General features: G+C 38.3%; 1 protein-coding gene across 1 annotated transcript in view; it reads right to left on the bottom strand.

Moving 5' to 3' along the window:
- Positions 1-17,907, bottom strand: part of impg1 (interphotoreceptor matrix proteoglycan 1) — a 105,870-nt gene that overhangs the window by 72,029 nt on the left and 15,934 nt on the right. The window contains exons 2-5 of the mRNA XM_031902889.1: positions 13,412-13,633; positions 10,836-11,002; positions 8,820-8,848; positions 5,471-5,541 (exon numbers count right to left, since the gene is read on the bottom strand). Of these exons, the coding sequence (XP_031758749.1) occupies positions 5,471-5,541; positions 8,820-8,848; positions 10,836-11,002; positions 13,412-13,633 (489 nt within the window). The remainder of the gene's footprint in view (positions 1-5,470; positions 5,542-8,819; positions 8,849-10,835; positions 11,003-13,411; positions 13,634-17,907) is intronic.

Here is a 17,907-nt window from a genome sequence, read left to right as displayed (position 1 = left end):
GAGGTCCCTGCCCCGTAGAACTTACAATCTAAGTGGTTGGGTAACATACAGGCACAAAGCGGAAGGTAGGAGGCACCAGGTATGGGCATTTGCCCTTAAGCGCAGGACTAGGCAAGATAATGTCTTAGTGCTCCAGAAGGTAACAGCTGAGCTTTTTCTTAAAGAGAGTGGGTGAGTGTTCCCTACGGAGGGATTCAGGGCTAGAGTTCCAGAGGTAATGCCTTCACATTACAGGCTATGCCATCCCTTACCAACATGGGAACTATCTCCTCCCTGGCCGCACACACTCAAGAAGCTGAATTTAACTTGGTCTTTGTGCAAAAAAATTGCTGACAAAGTATCAGGCTGTTTACTATGAGAGTGAACTTCTCCATTTGATTGAATTGGCATCCCATCTCTACCATATTAGAGTCTGTCTAATCAAGTGGCCTTTCTTATTTAACTGCATTGCTAATTCCCCATTAGGCTTTATCTAATCAACTGGTACTTCTAATTGAATTGCCTTTAATAGAAAGCTTTCTAAGGAAAGAAATTCATTAACTAAAAAAGTCCAGACAAGTTGAATTACAGTGGTTCATAGTTTAAATAAAAAGCCGTAGCAGAATAGACTTAGGGAACTTGCAAGGAAGAAAAATATGATAGAAACCTTTCAATTCATAAAAGCATTTTTATTAGTAGTATGGGAAAATTAGCTTTAGTAATGAAAGGCAAGCAGGATTTCTGAGCAGAGAATAGACAGGGACACCAATATTGTCATATAACAGGACTTTTACTTCTCTTTATTACATAGCAATACAGCAATACAGTCTGTTTACAGGTCTTTGTCAGACATTTTTGACAGGCTTCATTGGCCACAATACAGAAATTAACTTCTTCTTTGTTTGTGAACTACCTTATATGGGTTAGGGTACCTTCCCTCACAAGTGCCCCCTAAAAGGTCTAGGCAACAGAAAACAACAAGCAGCTACCTGTCTCTGTTATTCACAGCTCACAGTGAACACTTAAGAGGGGTAATTTACCTCCGCAAGTGCAGTGAGCAAAGTACAATTTAGAGCATTTTAGAGCAAATTAGTAATTTAGCAATTAGCATTTTTCCCATAGTACAATGTTTTTCCCAGAATTCCAGTGTCATTGTGCTTGCAAGGGGAGGTTGCGCCTGATGCAATTGCAGATGATTTGTCACAGTTAGTGCAACTGCTGAACACACTTGCAGAATAAAGAGCAGTGGCATGCGCAACTATACAGAAGTGGAGCCGAAGTTGGTCCCTTAGACCGATTCGGCAGCTAATCGGCCCGTGTATAGGCACTACCGACGGGCTTGCCCGACCGATATCTGGCCTGAAATTGCCCAGATCTCGATCGGGCAGGTTAAAAAATCTAGTCGGATCAGGGACCGCATCCGCTCGTTGATGTGGTCCCCGGACCGACTTTACCTATACCCGACATAATAATTCGATCATTTGGCCCCAAGCCAAAAGATCGAATTAGCCTGGATTCTCTTATTTGGGGGATATCAGGAGAAGATCCGCTCGGTTGGCGACAGCGCCAAGCGAGTGGAACTTAAGGTGTATGGGCACCTTAAGCCATGGGATTCACTCTTAGGCTGATGTGGAAAAATGCAGGCCAAGAATCAGCCCCTTTGCTGGTATTATCCTTCTTTGCCTACACCATTGCATTGGCCAGGGTGCAGGGACCCAATATCTGGGTGCACAATGGTACCGGTGCAGGCAAGGAAGAGGGCTGATGCCAATGTAGGGATTTTGATTCTTGGCTGATTCTCAGCCACTGTTTTTCTGCAGGCAGAGAATCAGCCCAGTATAACATCAGCTACACACAAACACACAACTCTGGCAACACAAGGAGAAGTATCTCCCCTTTACATTACAGAGAAGAGCCACCCCTTTTCTTATTTACCTGGCTGAGAGGGAAAACCCTTTCACCACCAGTCAAACTCCAGGCTATATCATGCACCACAAATCCTCACGTTTGTATTTTTGCTACAAACAAGTTCAGCACAAGCACAGTGTCACAGTAATTTCATACTGATTTAAGGTGAACAAGTGGTTAAAGTAAAGGTTCAGTGTTAAAGAAAACAGATACAGTAGCCTTTCGGGAGACATTGTCTTGATGAATAAAATGATGTAATGCAAGCATTAATTTGTCAGGTACAAGACAAATATGAAAATGTAATAATTAGTAAAAAAATATAAATATGTTGCAAAACAGATATCTGGAATATTATAATATTATAATTCCAGATGGGGTTGCTGGCTGCTAGGGGGGGGGGGGGGAAGGAAGGGGGGTGAAATCACTCCAACTTGCAGCTTAGCAGTAAAGTGTGACTGAAGTTTATCAGGGCACAGGTCACATGGCTGTAGTACCCTGGGAAATGAAGATCATGGCTATCCCCATGTAAAATCCCAAAATTAAATATTAAAAAAGCTGTGCTTTTGAAAAACATGCAGAATTCTGCTGGAGAAGCTCTATTCATTGATGCCTTTTGGAAAAAAACATGTTTTCCCATGACAGTATTCCTTTAATGTGTGTATTCCTAATGACTGGAATAAAGATTTGATTTAAACCTTAACTAGCATTAAAGAGTACAGATTACACTAAGATGAGATATTCATAATGAAAAAAAATGTATTACATAATATATACTCTTTGAATCAGAATTTATTACATTACTTCCTATTTTAGGCCACTTAGGTCTTTTAGAATATCAATATACTACTGCATATTTCTGAATGATCATTGTTAGTTATTTTTTAACCACTACATGAATAAGTTGCTGCTTATTGATTTTCTTGCATAAAATCCAGCATATTTGGAGAAGCAGAATGGAGCATGTGCAAAGAAATCAGACAGCGTGAACAGCTGTGTGGAAAGAAAGTAAGAAAATGGCAGTCATTAGAAATGATTATGGGGAAAATGTTCTCTCTGTCTTTCTCTTTTTTTTTAATGATGTAGTCTATGAAAAAAGCCTAAAACAGATCAGTATAAGTACAGTATAGTAAATAATATTTCCATCACTAGGGTGCACTAATTTATCATTTTAATAGATGTTTTAGAAGGGTAACATCATAGGGGAGTTTTTATAAAGGCATTGTTGCTTATTTTTGGGAGAAAGACACATGGAACATCATATGACTGCAAACTGCTGCAGGTATTTTAAACTGGTTGCAGGGTTGGACTGAGGGTTGCAGGGCCCACCAAGGCTCCCGCCCCAGGGGCCCTGCAGGTGCCCCGGCCGTCCGCTAATCCCCCCCCCCTGCAGGGGCCCCCACCCGACGTCCTCCCCGAGCGAGCATAAACTTAATGTGTCAGGGGAGGAACAGCCGGGCAGGGGGAGCGCCGGCAAGGGTCGGGTCTGGGCCGCTGGGGCCCACTAGGACCAGGGCCCACCGGGATTTTTCCAGGTGTCCCGGTGGCCCAGTCCGTCCCTGACTGATTGCAATTAATGAAAAGCACAAGGTTATTTTATAAAGGCAAGACCAATATACAGTAAATAGCTTGTTCACGTGTCTTTATAGCTGCAGTCCAAAAAATAGGATTTTTACTTCGAAATAGGTGTATGACACCTAGACCTAGATCTGTGCCTACTGTAATCCTGTGTGTGCACTAAACCTGATGAACATAGATTTTCCTAATGTAACTCCTTCTTGGCTGTAACCAAGCCAACAGCACGGCTAGTGTAGGTTTAGAGCATGGGGCACATGCGACTCAATCCTTCAGGATGGGCCTTCGCTAAGTGGAAGTGACCAAACGGAGCTATGGTGTAGTGCAACTACGACCCACTGTAACTGTGTGCAGTGCAGCATAACAAATGGGCACCAGAAGGTTCTTTGTGGTAAACCAGATCATAACTTGTTTATTGTCTAAGGCTATGATTCACAGGGTTATAGCAATACTTACACAGAGGAGATATCAGGCAGTTGCACAGAAGGTAGAAAAATATGGTGTCCCCTGTATAGCCCACCTCAGCTGAGGGTGGGGAAGGTAAGGACTACCAACCAGCGAGTCCTCCCTGTGGAGAGTAGCCTGGCCAAGTATCTGTATCCTCAGGGTGTCCCTTAGCAGCCAAGGATCCCTCACAGCCAACTATGGATCAGGGATAGAAACTGACCTGATACCTGCGTCTCAACTGTGGTCCTGCTCTAAGGCAACAATGCCTGTATGGAAGAATACTTCCAGCTAATTTCTCCTGGTGCGAGCCGAAACTACTTTTTCTACCTAATCTTACTATCTCACTTTCCTAGAAAGTGCACTTACTATTCCTCATTCACGGGGTCCCTGTTCCCCGACTTCACTAGCGTTAGATGCAGCCTCAAGGGTACTCACTTTACTGGGGCCCTGTTGATCCCAGGCTCAGTGGACTTCTACCTGGGTCAGCAGATGCAGCCAAAGAGGCAGGCCCATCCCCCTGCTAAGCACTATATCAGAGTGGTACCCCTGTTAACCAATAAAACACATAGGCAAAACTATAAACTGATACATGGGTCTTTGCCCAGTAACAGCACAGACTAAGGAAGTTGTACGGTTTAAAGCCATAGGGACATGTTAACCCTATGGGTCACCTACACTAATAATGGTCATTCATCCAAAATAGGGCACTTTTCGGCTGAACCTTTTCATATCACCCAGTCCTTATGCTGAACCTTTTATCTACCTTTTATTTGCAACATATATTTTGCTTAAACACAAATCCAAGTGTAAAGTGAAAACATGTTTCCTTTCTGGTGCACAACAGACATTAGCCAAAATAGCCATATAGTTTCATGTTCTTTTATTGTACTACAAAGCCCCACAAGGCACCACCTTGCCTCAATTAAGCAAGAATGTATTCCACTGGAGGGAGTACACTTGCAGCAAAGATCTTCTACTTAATACTTATTTAATTTTGAGTTGCTAATGTTTCTGACCCAATCACCTTTTGTCAAGCATCTGACCTATACTGGTGAAAGCATCATGTGGCATGAGTTCCATCAGCAGGGGCTCAGTTTCTTGTTATAAGAAAAGGAACAATGGATAGTGTAAAATACAGTTAGAACCTATTTCAGATTGCTAAAATTGTGAAGACTGGGTGAAGGTTCATGCTTCAGTGCTTCAATGATTCCAAATGAAAGGTCACATTAAAACAGAAGTGGTGTTTTATGACAACATAAAGCAATATGACATTTAAAAAAGGAAGTTTGAGTTTTTGTGCTTATATAAAGGATTACAAACTTTCAGTGTAGGATTTGTTGTCCAGTAAATTAAGAACCTTAAGGGTCAATGTGTAAATACTTTGCAACTCACTAAACATATATAGTTACTGATCGGGTGCGATGGGCAGTCACTGTAACACAAGGTACAGCTCACACCTTTACAGTCAATGATTTCCAAACTTAAAGCTTGAATAAAAGCAGTAATGGAATCTAAAAAAGAATTCCACAATCTGATTTCTTCTTATAGGTTTCTGATTACTTACCATTTGTAGAAAAAGATGAATCCTCAATAACAGCAGGAGACAAAGTGGTTTCTGTAATCATTTCATCTTTCCTAAAGAATAATATGTCATTTCAGTCTCTGTAGTTACTGAAGATATTACAAAAGAACTAAAAAAAAAAAGCACACTCTATGCATAAGAGAAGCTGCACTGACTTAGAGGATAACATAGGCCAGATTTATTGAACTGCACGCTCTGAATTCAGAAAGAACTCTAACACTAATACCAAAAGATCCCTGATACTGACGAGCTTAGCAAATAGTTCATTGTTAAGATAGGCAGTACATAGTCAGGCAGAAATATCTGAGCCGTGTCACTGGCTTTATGGTTGTCACGTACTCAGATAAATTCTCATCAGACACTTACTTGGCGGCTTACAAGAGTGTATAATGGTAGAAATCCAAGAAAGGAACTTGTTGAAAATCAGTCAAGTAAACTATGAATTAGATCATGCACTGTATCTCTATTTATGCTTAAAGCAAATTTCTTGACATCTTGTATACATTTTAATGGGAAAAAAACTAGTAGAAAGCATGATAGAATATAGACAAGATTATTGTTTCCTATTGCTTTCAAACATATGCATCTAACGGGCACTTCTCAACAAGTGTTAGGAATTAAGTGCTCTATAAATCATCAATGCTGCTGTCAGACTAGTGTTTGTACATCTCTTAGTATATCCAAGCTCACCGAAGAAATGTAGGACAGCACAACATTTATTGTGTATTATGAAACAGGGACCTTACAGGGGAGGTCCAATATGTTATAGAAAGTGTTGTTCTTAGCAACTTTTCAATTAGTCTTCATTTATTATAGTTTTTAAATTATTTGTTTCTCTCTTCTGCCTCTCTCATTTGCTCTGTGAGGTTACAATTTTATTGTTATTGTTAATTTATATTCATTATATTCCTTTTCAGGCCATCTACTATTCATCTTTCAGTTTCTCTTTCAGACTCCCTGCCTGCTAGATGGCAGATGGCTGCAAATGGCTGCTGAAATTCCAAAACTGAAATCTACTGCTTTATAAAAAGCTGAACAATATATATATATATATATATATATATCCAAAAAAAGACCAGCAACACCGAGTTATATTCCAAAAAGATCAATCTTGTACGTTACGGTGCCCATTGGGACCTTTCTTGCCTTGATAAAGGTCCCAATGGGGACCAACACGTAACATTGGCTGTTCATGCATTTTTAATACACGATTGATCTTTTTGGAATATAACTCGGTGTTGCTGGTCTTTTTTGGATATTTAAATCATTTACCTTGCACCCGAGGTAAGAGCTGAAGCAGGGTGCCACCCTGGGTTCGCTATATATACATATATATACATGTTTGATATATACATTATCTACATCAAACTAAAAATTAATTTTAAGGTGAACTACATCTTTAAGTAACCACGCCACATGCAAGGGAATTTACTTTTCACCTGTTTAAAAACAAATATCTAAAGGATTTATCTCATATTGTTTACTAAGCCTGATGCAAACCTTTTGGCAGGCAGCAATGCATTATGTAAATTGCATGAGATAATATTCTGAGGCAGTAAAAGTCATATAAAAAAACCTTAGACAAAAGAGGGTTGATTCACTAAAGTGTGTTAAAACGTGCGCTATTTATAGCGTGCTGTAAACATGTAATCGCGTCTAAATTTTCGCGACTTAACACAGGATTCACTATAAGCATACTTGCGTTAATTTACACGCAATACTGCATGCGTTATTTTCATGCGGTATTGGATGGTACATGCGCTAATAAACGCCCGCGTATAAATAGTCGCCGCATATAAATGGTAGCATATAAATAGTGCATATAAATAGTTGTGCGAATAAACGCACGCCATGTTAGCCATACATGCCAATACTTGCGGAAAATTACTGTACTGAAAATAACCATTTCCCTGCAAACTGGGGGCTACATCACTCTAGGGCCAACAGAGACTTGAATAAATCCCACTGCAAAGTCCTTATTGTGTTGCCAAAAGCTCATTAACTGTACTTTTCTATAATTACCGCCTGCCTCAAGTAGGTGTTAATTTTCGCATAGACTAATGTGATATTTAGCGTTCACAAAGTGTTTGTGAATCAAGTGTTTGTGAATTGCGCGCTAATTGACGCGTCGATTTTAACGCAAAAAAGCATGCGATAATAATTAACGCACTTTAGTGAATCAACCCTAAGAAGTGCACCATCCCCTAATGTGCCAGTCTGAATTATGCTCAAGTTAAAGGAAGTCTTGGGGGCAGGGGGGGTGGACTACCACCCCTTATGAATACAGCACTGCAGAACACAGGCAGCACTGTATTCATGGTGTGGTCACAGGTCTCTATCCTTTGAAAGAGACCAGGGGCTATTGAACTAGTGTGAAAAGGGCAAAAACATGGCAGATAGCTATCCTTATTTATACTTTTTACCATGCCTTCTACGTTGTAAATGATCTCTAGTTACATTCAGATAAGGAGAATCTATGAAAATATAAAGCAGTAAATTACAGTAATTATGAATTCCTATTTAATGCATGTTTTTCTATTCCTGTAAAGGGACATAACTGGGTGATATGGGAGAGTAAAAGGAGAAACAGCTGGAACATCAAAAAATATAAGAGAGAGGAGAGTTTGTTGCTGGAGTGAAATAGTAGGTTGAAATGAAAAGGGGGCCTGGGAATGGTAAAAATGACATTAAGTAAAGCAGAGAAATAATGGCAAGAGAGTGGGATATAGTATACTGTAGTTTTATAACAATATGGTATCTGTAGATGGCAGAAATTCATGAATATAGGCTTTGGAGTTCCAAAGCCAAAATTGGATTATGAGAACCCAAAACTCAACATTTAAATAAATTACTTATTTGCTTAAAACACAAATAGGGTACAAACACTCTGACTTGACAATATATATCCAAATTGACAACTTTTAAAAATACAAAAAACCCCACAAATAATGGAATTATCCAAATTCCTATACAGGTATCGGACCCCTTATCCGGAAACCATAGACTCCATTTTAATAAAATAATTCAGAATTTTAAAACCGATTTCCTTTTTCTATGTAGAAATAAAACAGAACCTTGTAATTGATTCCAACTAAGATATAATTAATCCTTATTGGATGCAAAACAATTCTATTGGGTTTAATTAATGTTTTATTGATTTTTTAGTAGACTTAAGGTATTGAGATCCAAATTACGGAAAGACCCCTTATCCGGAATACCCTTGGTCCTGAGCATTCTGGATAATGGGTCCTATACCTGTATTTATCCTTTGTTATATAAAAAACAATCATATCAAGATTTATATTTTGGTTTATAAAGTTGCATTGCCTACCTTTCTGTAAATGTCTTATATTTCACTCTCTGGAAAAAGAAGACAAATTATTGCTATGATAAAATACACCAGACATTTCAGCATCAGCATCCAAAGTAACAAGGAATAATTACAGAAAACAAGGCAGGTGCTTTGTTACATTAACCTGCTGAAACAAGACTTTATTGGGAAGCACTTTGGAATAAACAAAGTGATTTATTCAAAATATGCAAAGATATTAACATTAATTTACTGATTATAGGCTACTGCCTAAATATTTTTCACAGTGTTATCATTTTGTCCCTGAGTTATGTAGTATGACAAATAAATGCATTATTAATGTTATTATAAGCTATAAACAGATCAGCATTTTGCCAGTGTATGGAGGCATAGTGCCGTTTCTTTAGATTTCAATTTTTTTCAGTGTAATATATAAACTCCATAAACGAAAAAGTGCAATTATAGCCATGTATCTGCTTATAGCAAAAAGAGATATTTATGTGAAGCCTGCATGAACAGTTTAAATTAGAAGTTTTAAAGTGTCAGCAGAAGCATTTTTTTAAAAATTTATATTCCAGTTACAAAATGCTGCATACACGTTCAGGCTCATATTTTTGGCAATTAGACCATTTTACAACTGATACAATATCAATCCATTTGTGGGTTGTGTGTTGTATGAATGTCTGTGTATGCAGTCATCCGAAGAGCAGCCTTCCAGCCCTGCCTGCACCCTCCTTCTACTAAATCTGAGTGCCAATAACATCCAAATAATATTTTTATAGTCAGTTTTAAAAGGTATTAAGCTTTCTAGTGAGTGATTAGTTGTTTCACATGAGGAATGACTTAATTTTCCTTTTTGGCCAGCTATAATCTCACAAAATGCTGCTTTCAGTGGGTAAGCAAAACGGTACAAGGACATCAGATTTTAAGAAATATATGAGCAGAAGGAGGTCAGCGAATAAATGAATAAACATTGCTGAATGCTAAAAGAACATAACATCTTGTTCAAACTGTACAACATTTATTGACAAACTAATCAAAACTGACAGCACCATTCCTGTGACCATCTGGTCAATTATGGGACTAATCCTAACCTCTCTCTCTCCACTGGGGCACTAATCCCCTTTTAAAACTCAGTGGAAATTCCAGGCACCACTCCTGCCTTGTGATTTAGACCAGTTTGAAGTTAAAGGAGAAGGAAAGGCTAAATCACTGGGGGGTGCCAACATTTTAGTCACCCCCCCAGTGACTTTAATCTCTTACCTTTTACCCAGAGCCAGTGCTCCTGTGAGAAGAAAACAGCACCAGCTATGGGTAGCTGCAAGCGAGTGTCTCCTCCTCTTTCTTCTATCTTCATGCGCTTGCGCAGTAGAATGAAAAGCTGAACTTTAACAAAAAAGTTGGCTTTTTCACTCTACTGTGTGTGCAGCGGCCTCAGGTTTCAGAAGAAAGAAGGGAGAGGAAACACTCACTGCAGGTACCCTGGGCTGGTGTGGTTTTCTCCTAACAGGGGCACTGTCCTGGGGTTAAAGGTAAGCGATTAAAGTCACTGGGGGTGCCTAACATTTGGCACACCCAGTAATTTTTACCTTTCCTTTCCTTCTCCATATAGTATGACTGGCTGAATTTTTTAAATGTGTGTATCTACTGCATACAATATAAAATATTACCTGGGAATTTCAAAGAAAAAACCTTCATATGGGTCCCTGTTTTCCTTACAATGAGATATGTAAGGCATGCTGAGATGCTGTGAAAGCAATCATGGTTTAAGTATAAGATCTATTATCTGGAATGCGTGGGGGACCTGTTCTAATAATAATGGGCATATCTTTTTAAACAAATAACACACGTATGAAGTTATGTAATAAAAAGGCATAGCATTTACTGGGCACTCATTTCAAAACAAACATTTTATTGGTTGCTATAGGTTACCGTGTTTGGGCAAGCTTTGTGCCTTTTATTACATATGGAGGATAGTCTTATCATATTTAGTGACTTTATTCACCTTATGCTCGTGGAAAAAAGTTGAGACCTCACCTGCTGTATTATTTCTGAATGCTCTTGGGAACTGCTGAAGTTTTTCCCAATTTCAAAAATACAAAAGGATTCTTGCTGGCAAGCATCTACCCATCTCTGGTACTCAGCTGTCTGAGGAATCCGATCTAAAAAGATCCGATAGGCTTCCCACACTGCCTCCTGACAAACTGTAAATGAAATGAAAATATATCAGGGTAAACCTTTTTTCACTGCAAAATAATACTGATATACACAGATTTGACTGATAAAGATTATACTATACATCCAAACATTGGCAGAGCTAAAGAGCTAATACCCCAAACAATATCTCTATTCTATAAAAATATATTGCATAAAAAAGCTTATATGAAAAACCCTGCTTCATCTAAATAAACCATTTTTAATTTACTTTTTTATTGGTATGTACTGTTGGGTAATCCTTAATAGAAAATTGACATTTTAGGGGTTGCCCCCTGGAAACATATGATTCACAGAAACACACATGATTCACACTAACAAGCCAAGAGCACACATACATGTTATGTCACATCAGCCAATTAATGAGTTCTGTCTTTTACTCTCACACTTCTTCCTGTTATACTTAGATCTGCATTATTTCCTGACAGGTGATCTCTGAGGGAGTGCACAGCCTTCACAAAGTGGTGGCCCAAGGGAAAAGATGTACTAGGGCAATATTTATTACGGATATATTTATTAATATCAATCAGCTGTTTATTCATTCTAGGGGTATAGTCCTCCTTTAAAGACACAAGAAATTGCATTTTTTTTACATCTATCCTAACATTGTCTTTGCATAAGCTTTATAATTTTGCTGTAAATCTACTGCCTGATGCTTTCACATTACCTATCTGATAGCCTGTGTTCCTGTATAGGGGGGGCTGCCATATTTGTTAGCATTAGAAGCTATAACTGACAGGTTGAGAAGGGACAGTCCGGTTGGCAAAACAGTAAGGTTTAGTAACTTCAAGTAACAATTACTTACAAAAGCAGCCCTATCAGTAAAAAAAAAATTCAACATGACCTATAGGCAACTTTTATTGTACATGAATATTTTTTTTTCATGTCAGCATCACCCAGTCTTCTTAAATATTCATGTGTAACCCATCTCTGTAAAACCTGTACATTAACCCATATCTGGTAGCATTGGAAAGCAAGGTGCCACTAGACAAAGATCTTCTGACAACTCTAAATAATACAGACTAAGATAATAACACAACCACTATTGGTTCTATTAGCCAAATCATTTTACAAAAAACAAAGTTCCCTCATGCTGTTTATCATATTCATTTTTTACAATATGCTGGATAGAATTCATTGACCAAAGTGTGCCTGAAATCTCTTTGTACACTGACTATGAAAAATACATGCAAGAATCTTGAAATCTGTAAAGGGGTAAAGCAAACCATTTGTTTTAGAATAGAAATAGTTAAGTTATGTGTAGGGCCAGCCAAAAGCCACCTAAAAGCCTATATAAGATATGAGGCCGCCATACACATTACAATAACAATTGCAGGAAAGATCATTCGTCCACTCCACTAACCTTAATAGCTCAATCATCAGATATGCAGGTAGAAACAATAGAATTTTACAATCCATTTTAACACTCTATTATCCTGAAAGTTACGGGAAGGCCATAGTTCCCCTATGAATGTCAGCCCCTCCCCACTGCTTTTCTTAGATGCTTTTCTTCTGTATTTCTGTAAGCAACTTAACAACCTCTTGCCAGATATCAGTTACCTGGATTTTGTTCTAGAACAATTAATTCTTATTTGTGGCAGAATAATCCTACTGGGTTTAAACTTATTTAAAGAAGAAGGAAAGTCAAAGTCACTTGGGGGTGCCAAAATGTTAGGCACCCCCAACTTGACTTAAATCGCCTACCTTTTACCCCGGGCTGGTGCCCCTGTTCGGAGAGAACAGCACCAGCCTGGGGTAGCTGCAGCGCTTCCTCCTTCCTGTATCGCTTGTGCGCGCATGCGCAGTAGAGTGAAAAGCCGAACTTTAACAGAGAAGTCGGCTTTTCACTCTACTGCGCATGCAGCAGCGCAAGTAGGAAGGATGAAGCGTCGCTACAGGTACCCCGGGCTGGTGCTGTTTTCTCCTAACAGGGGCACCAGCCCGGGGTACAACAAAAACAGCACACACATTGCATTTTATTATTACCCACCCTGCTCTGCAGCCCTTTGCTTTACAACTAATATACACTTCAGTTCTTGTATTCCCCTGATCAATGCATTTAATGCAAATATTTTAAGCAATTATTTTGATGTGGTTCCCCATTCAATTCAGTTTAAAACAATATATAAAAATATAACTTTTTTTTAAAAAAAACCCCATAATATTTACTCTTTTTTTGTCCTATCAGTTATACATAAACGAAATAATAACAAAACTATTTTAAATATCTATAGTTGCATAAAAATATAGCTTTACAAAAGAAATGGTAGGCTGTAATAGCTATTTTTTCTGAACATATAAATCGTCATATCTTCACATATTTAAATAAATCAGAAAGAATCTTATCATGTTCTATACAAAAGTACACACACAATTATGGAGAAATAGAATATATTTACCTCTTAGTTTGTAGTATGCCAGATGACTGTCAAGGACTTGCTTTAAGGACTCCTGGGGACATACTTTAACTCCTGCTGGGAAAACCGACGATCTCTTTATTCTGTGTCTTTTTACATCAAAGAGTCTTCGTATAGTTGAAATTCTAGGTATCTTCACAGATGTTTTTGATGGAGGAGTATCTGTTATATGATTTCCAGGATGTACTGATTTCGAAATAATTTCTGAAAATACCGGAATTATATTTGAATTAATGATAAATACCAAGAGTAAAAGCATTAAGATATTTTGCACTATGTTCATACTTTGCCATGATGTATATAAACTAGACATATATAATAAATGGGTTGTAAATACGCCTATGCAAATCAAAAATCTGTGCTCAAATATATTTTTTATTAGTTTATACAAGCAGACATTGCTACTATACATACATGTATACAGGGTCGGACTGGGCCACCAGGACACCGGGAAAATACCCAGTGGGCCCCAGCGGCCCAGACCCAACCCTGTAGCTGATTCCCCTGGCTGCTGATGTCCTCCCCTGACGAGTTTCACATACGCGTGTTCAGGGGAGGACGTTGGGGGGTGGGTTAGGGGTGTGCGGCAGGGGCCCCTGTAGGGGCAGTGGCCAGCGGAGGCACCTTGCGGGTGCGGGGCCCCTGGGGCAGTAGCCCCGGTGGGTCCTGCACCCCCCAGTCTGACCCTGCATGTATATATTGTAGTTGATTCCTTTTCTCGAATAATTAATATTCGGTGTATCTTGCGATGATTTCTATCTCCCTCCCTGTGAAATACACAAGCTCTATTTTCAGTTGGTGCATCATAACTATAGTAAATGTTGTTATATGTAACTAAGTTGAATATAGGTAGAAATGGCCGCACTTTATAAAAATAATAAATAAAACAGTTCAAATGTAACTGGAAGGAAAGGAAACGTGAATCTTTAATTCCAAAAAAACTCAAGAACTTATCAGACAATGTCCTTCTATTATGTAAACAACTTATATACATAGAAAAAAAAATACAGTTAATGTGTGGGAGCAGGTATCACACAGCTGCTATGAATAAATGAACAGTGTTCAGTGACCTTTGCAATATTAAAGGCATGGAATAAAATCTCATTCGACTGACTCCCAAAGTCATAATCAAAGCTGTAATCAATATGCCTCACATGGAGGAGATATTATTTCATGACTCCAGTATGGCTTTATGGGACCAAAACAGGTTTGTACTGTATCTTAATGCATAATCTTTAACAGAATATCCTTACAATAACATGTTGAGATGTTAATTGGAGATTAACCACAGTCAGTGATTGCCCTAGTCATAGTATACATGTAAACCTGCTTGCTTCTCAATCTACCCAGGTTATGCATTGTACAATTTTACTGGAACTAATTTTTGGAGAAAGTATTTAAAAATATTTTTTTCTGGGAAAACCCTGAAACTCTGCAATGTGAGAGAGGCATCACAAACATGCTGAAGACAATTATATTTTGACAGCTTGCAACAAACATCCCTTTCCAGAGTTTTGCATATCAAAGATTTTTAAAAGCTTTACTGAGTTAAATAACTATAGTACCAGTTCCCTTTACAATCTACTTAGGGAGGCCTGCTGGTAATTGTAAGCTCACAATACAAATTAGGAAAGTTCAGCAAGAGAATAACTATGAGGGGTCCTCCCTGAGCAATTATAATTTGAGCAGTCCAATAAAAAAAAGATGTTACTGGCCTTCACAGGTTCCATGACCATGGCCTTGGGCCTCAAGCTATTGTATGGTCGTGGGACCTCTTGGTAACTTAATTAAGGTAATAATATCCTTATATTTTACAATAGGGAGTACATTATTCACTACATATATTCATATGTATTGCAGAACTAAGGTAAACAACCTTTCTATAAAACATTTTTTACTTTTAACACAATTTTTTAACTTTTAACACTATCTTTTGTTCTCAAATAAGATTTTTATGATACTGCACCTCTCAAGACACAGATTAGTAAAGTAAGAAAATAGCAAAAGGCACCCATGCAGAGTAAATTCTTGAAAATAATTTTCTAATCCCATGGTGCTTAGGGGAGCTTAAATTGGATCAAGCATCATGACATACTGGTTATTTCAACTCAGTAAATATAAAAATGTTTGAGAAAGTTCCAGTTTTTACTGCAGTGTGTTTGTTTTTGGGTCTCCTGTGTTCAGCCATCTTTTATCTGTTGTTTAAACAAAGACGACACTATGTTCATTTTGTGCACAGAGTAAATTAAAATTGCATGTAAAAGAATTTTAGGAATTTTTTTTTTTGTAGATAGTAGTCCACAAAAAACCTTTTGTTTTTGTCCTCATTACTAACTTCAGGAAGGAAGTGATTCTATCTTTCAGCCAAGTTGCGACAGTGGATAAAGGATGTGTGTGTTGAATTTATCAAGAGCAAGAAAGAGCTGCTCACATGTTGTGTAGGCACATGGAAACATATGCATATTGGTAGTAGGACAACTCTGTGTTTGAAGGACTTACTCAATATAGACACCTAAAAACGGATATATAATGGTTCAATACTGTTACCTCTTTTCAGATGTTTTCATTATGTAGGTCACAAATGTTAGAGATAAGCAGAACTGATCCCTAAGAATCACCAGTAACTAAGAAACCAGAACAGCCATTGATTAACAGATGAAACCCTGATCATCTTGAAAAAGGAAATTGCTTTTGACTGAAGAACACAATCCTATTGGGGTTATTTAATGTTTAAATGATTTTAAGCAGACTTAAGGTCTGGTGATTTCAAATTCCCCAGGTCTCAAGCATTCCAGAGAATAGAGCCAATACCTCCTGTATATTTATTGAGGCAACTCGGTCCTCTTCATAAGATCGATAGATTTAGCTATAAAGAGCAGCCTATGCGCCAACAAGGATTGATAGCAAGGAGTATGTTAACTTGGTAACCAGTGTTGTTACCTCTTCTCCCTGGAACCAGTGTAGGCCTTTGCTGAATACAGCAGTCATGTTAACACGAAGCGCATTGAAACAAAACTGACTTTATTACAGACTCATTAAAGTGCGCACAAGGCAGACTGGAGTAAACCAAGCAGGAAACAATCACAATCACTTGTCACAACTTCTCTTCACATAAGCCTCCAGGACCCCTGTCTCTCTACACCTTACCTACCAGGCCACTACCCTAGTCCTACATACTAACAATACCTATCTGGTGCACTATCATCACTGGGGCACCACTGGGGCCCAAAACTCCTGATGGGGACCCTGGGACAAGCTAGTGTAACTCTTACCCTCTCTGTCTACACTAACAGGGGTGGCTCACCAGCCTTATATAGGTTTCCAGGTGGACTTGATGTCACCTGCTGGCTAGCCCTTCACATAGTTTTAACCATTTACATTAATGAAATACATTTTCTATTTCATCCCCTTACAAGTAGCTCTCCCCTAGGCTCTGCTTAGCTAAGTAAAGGGACTGCAGTACTGACGAGGGAATCACCTCCATAGTCTTCTCCCTGATCCATGTGTGCTGTTTGGGATTTGGGCCACATGAGGCATTGGAACAAACTTTCCTAAGCTGTATCCACATGATGTCACATCATGCTGTCTCTGTTCTGCCTTTACACTAACCTTGATTATCTATTTGTTCTATACTCTGTGGATTTGTGAGTATATTTACCCTACTGCACTTGTCTTGGACAATAAATTTAGTAATGTTTGTTTGCTGCAAGAACCTTCTGCTGTCCTTTATTTTATTATTTTAGCACACAGCATAAGTAAATTTAATTTGCACTACATCTCCCCTTCAATCCTTCCAAATAGCAAAGGCCCATCCTGGTCTAATGTAACCGATGCTCTTAAATCTTAAATCTAGCTGGACCTTTCTAGTCAAGATAGGGTTACAGTATAATATATTGCAGGCATTTTTAATGCTAAGCTGGAAATGAAAATGTGCATAAGGAAAAAGTTTTGTGATTCATAAACTCAGCAACAATGAAGGTGCTTTTTCTGGACTTAAATTGGGCATTTACAATAAATGTGAGAGAGAGACATATAACACGAGCCTCCCAACTATTAGCAAGGCAGTGCCACAAGCAGTGCAGTGGAAATGTCCATTAAGTGTATTTTCTAATTCACCTTTGGCAAGCAACCAATGGCTCTCTCATATTATAATTAGACTATAGAAAATACATGATAATATACTGAATACAATAAACCTCTCAGAATAGTATATCTCAGTATTTAATAATACTGTATACACAATAGCAAGTTACTTTTTCCATTTTCTACCGCCCCCTCCATATGCTTTTGATTCAATTCCATAAGCACTTTGCCTGGATGGTCAAAAAAGAATCTTCTATATAGTACATTTTGCAAATGTTGTAATGGTTTAAATAAGATTTTGGCATGCTATACACCACAAAGAGTAATTTAGACCTTTCTTGATGATTATTTTTCTAAAAATAAAATCAATAAATATCAACTTAATACTGGTGTTA

The sequence above is a fragment of the Xenopus tropicalis genome, chromosome 5, assembly GCF_000004195.4.
Source record: "Xenopus tropicalis strain Nigerian chromosome 5, UCB_Xtro_10.0, whole genome shotgun sequence".
NCBI classification, from domain to species: domain Eukaryota; kingdom Metazoa; phylum Chordata; class Amphibia; order Anura; family Pipidae; genus Xenopus; species Xenopus tropicalis.
This window is presented reverse-complemented; position numbering and strand designations above follow the sequence as displayed.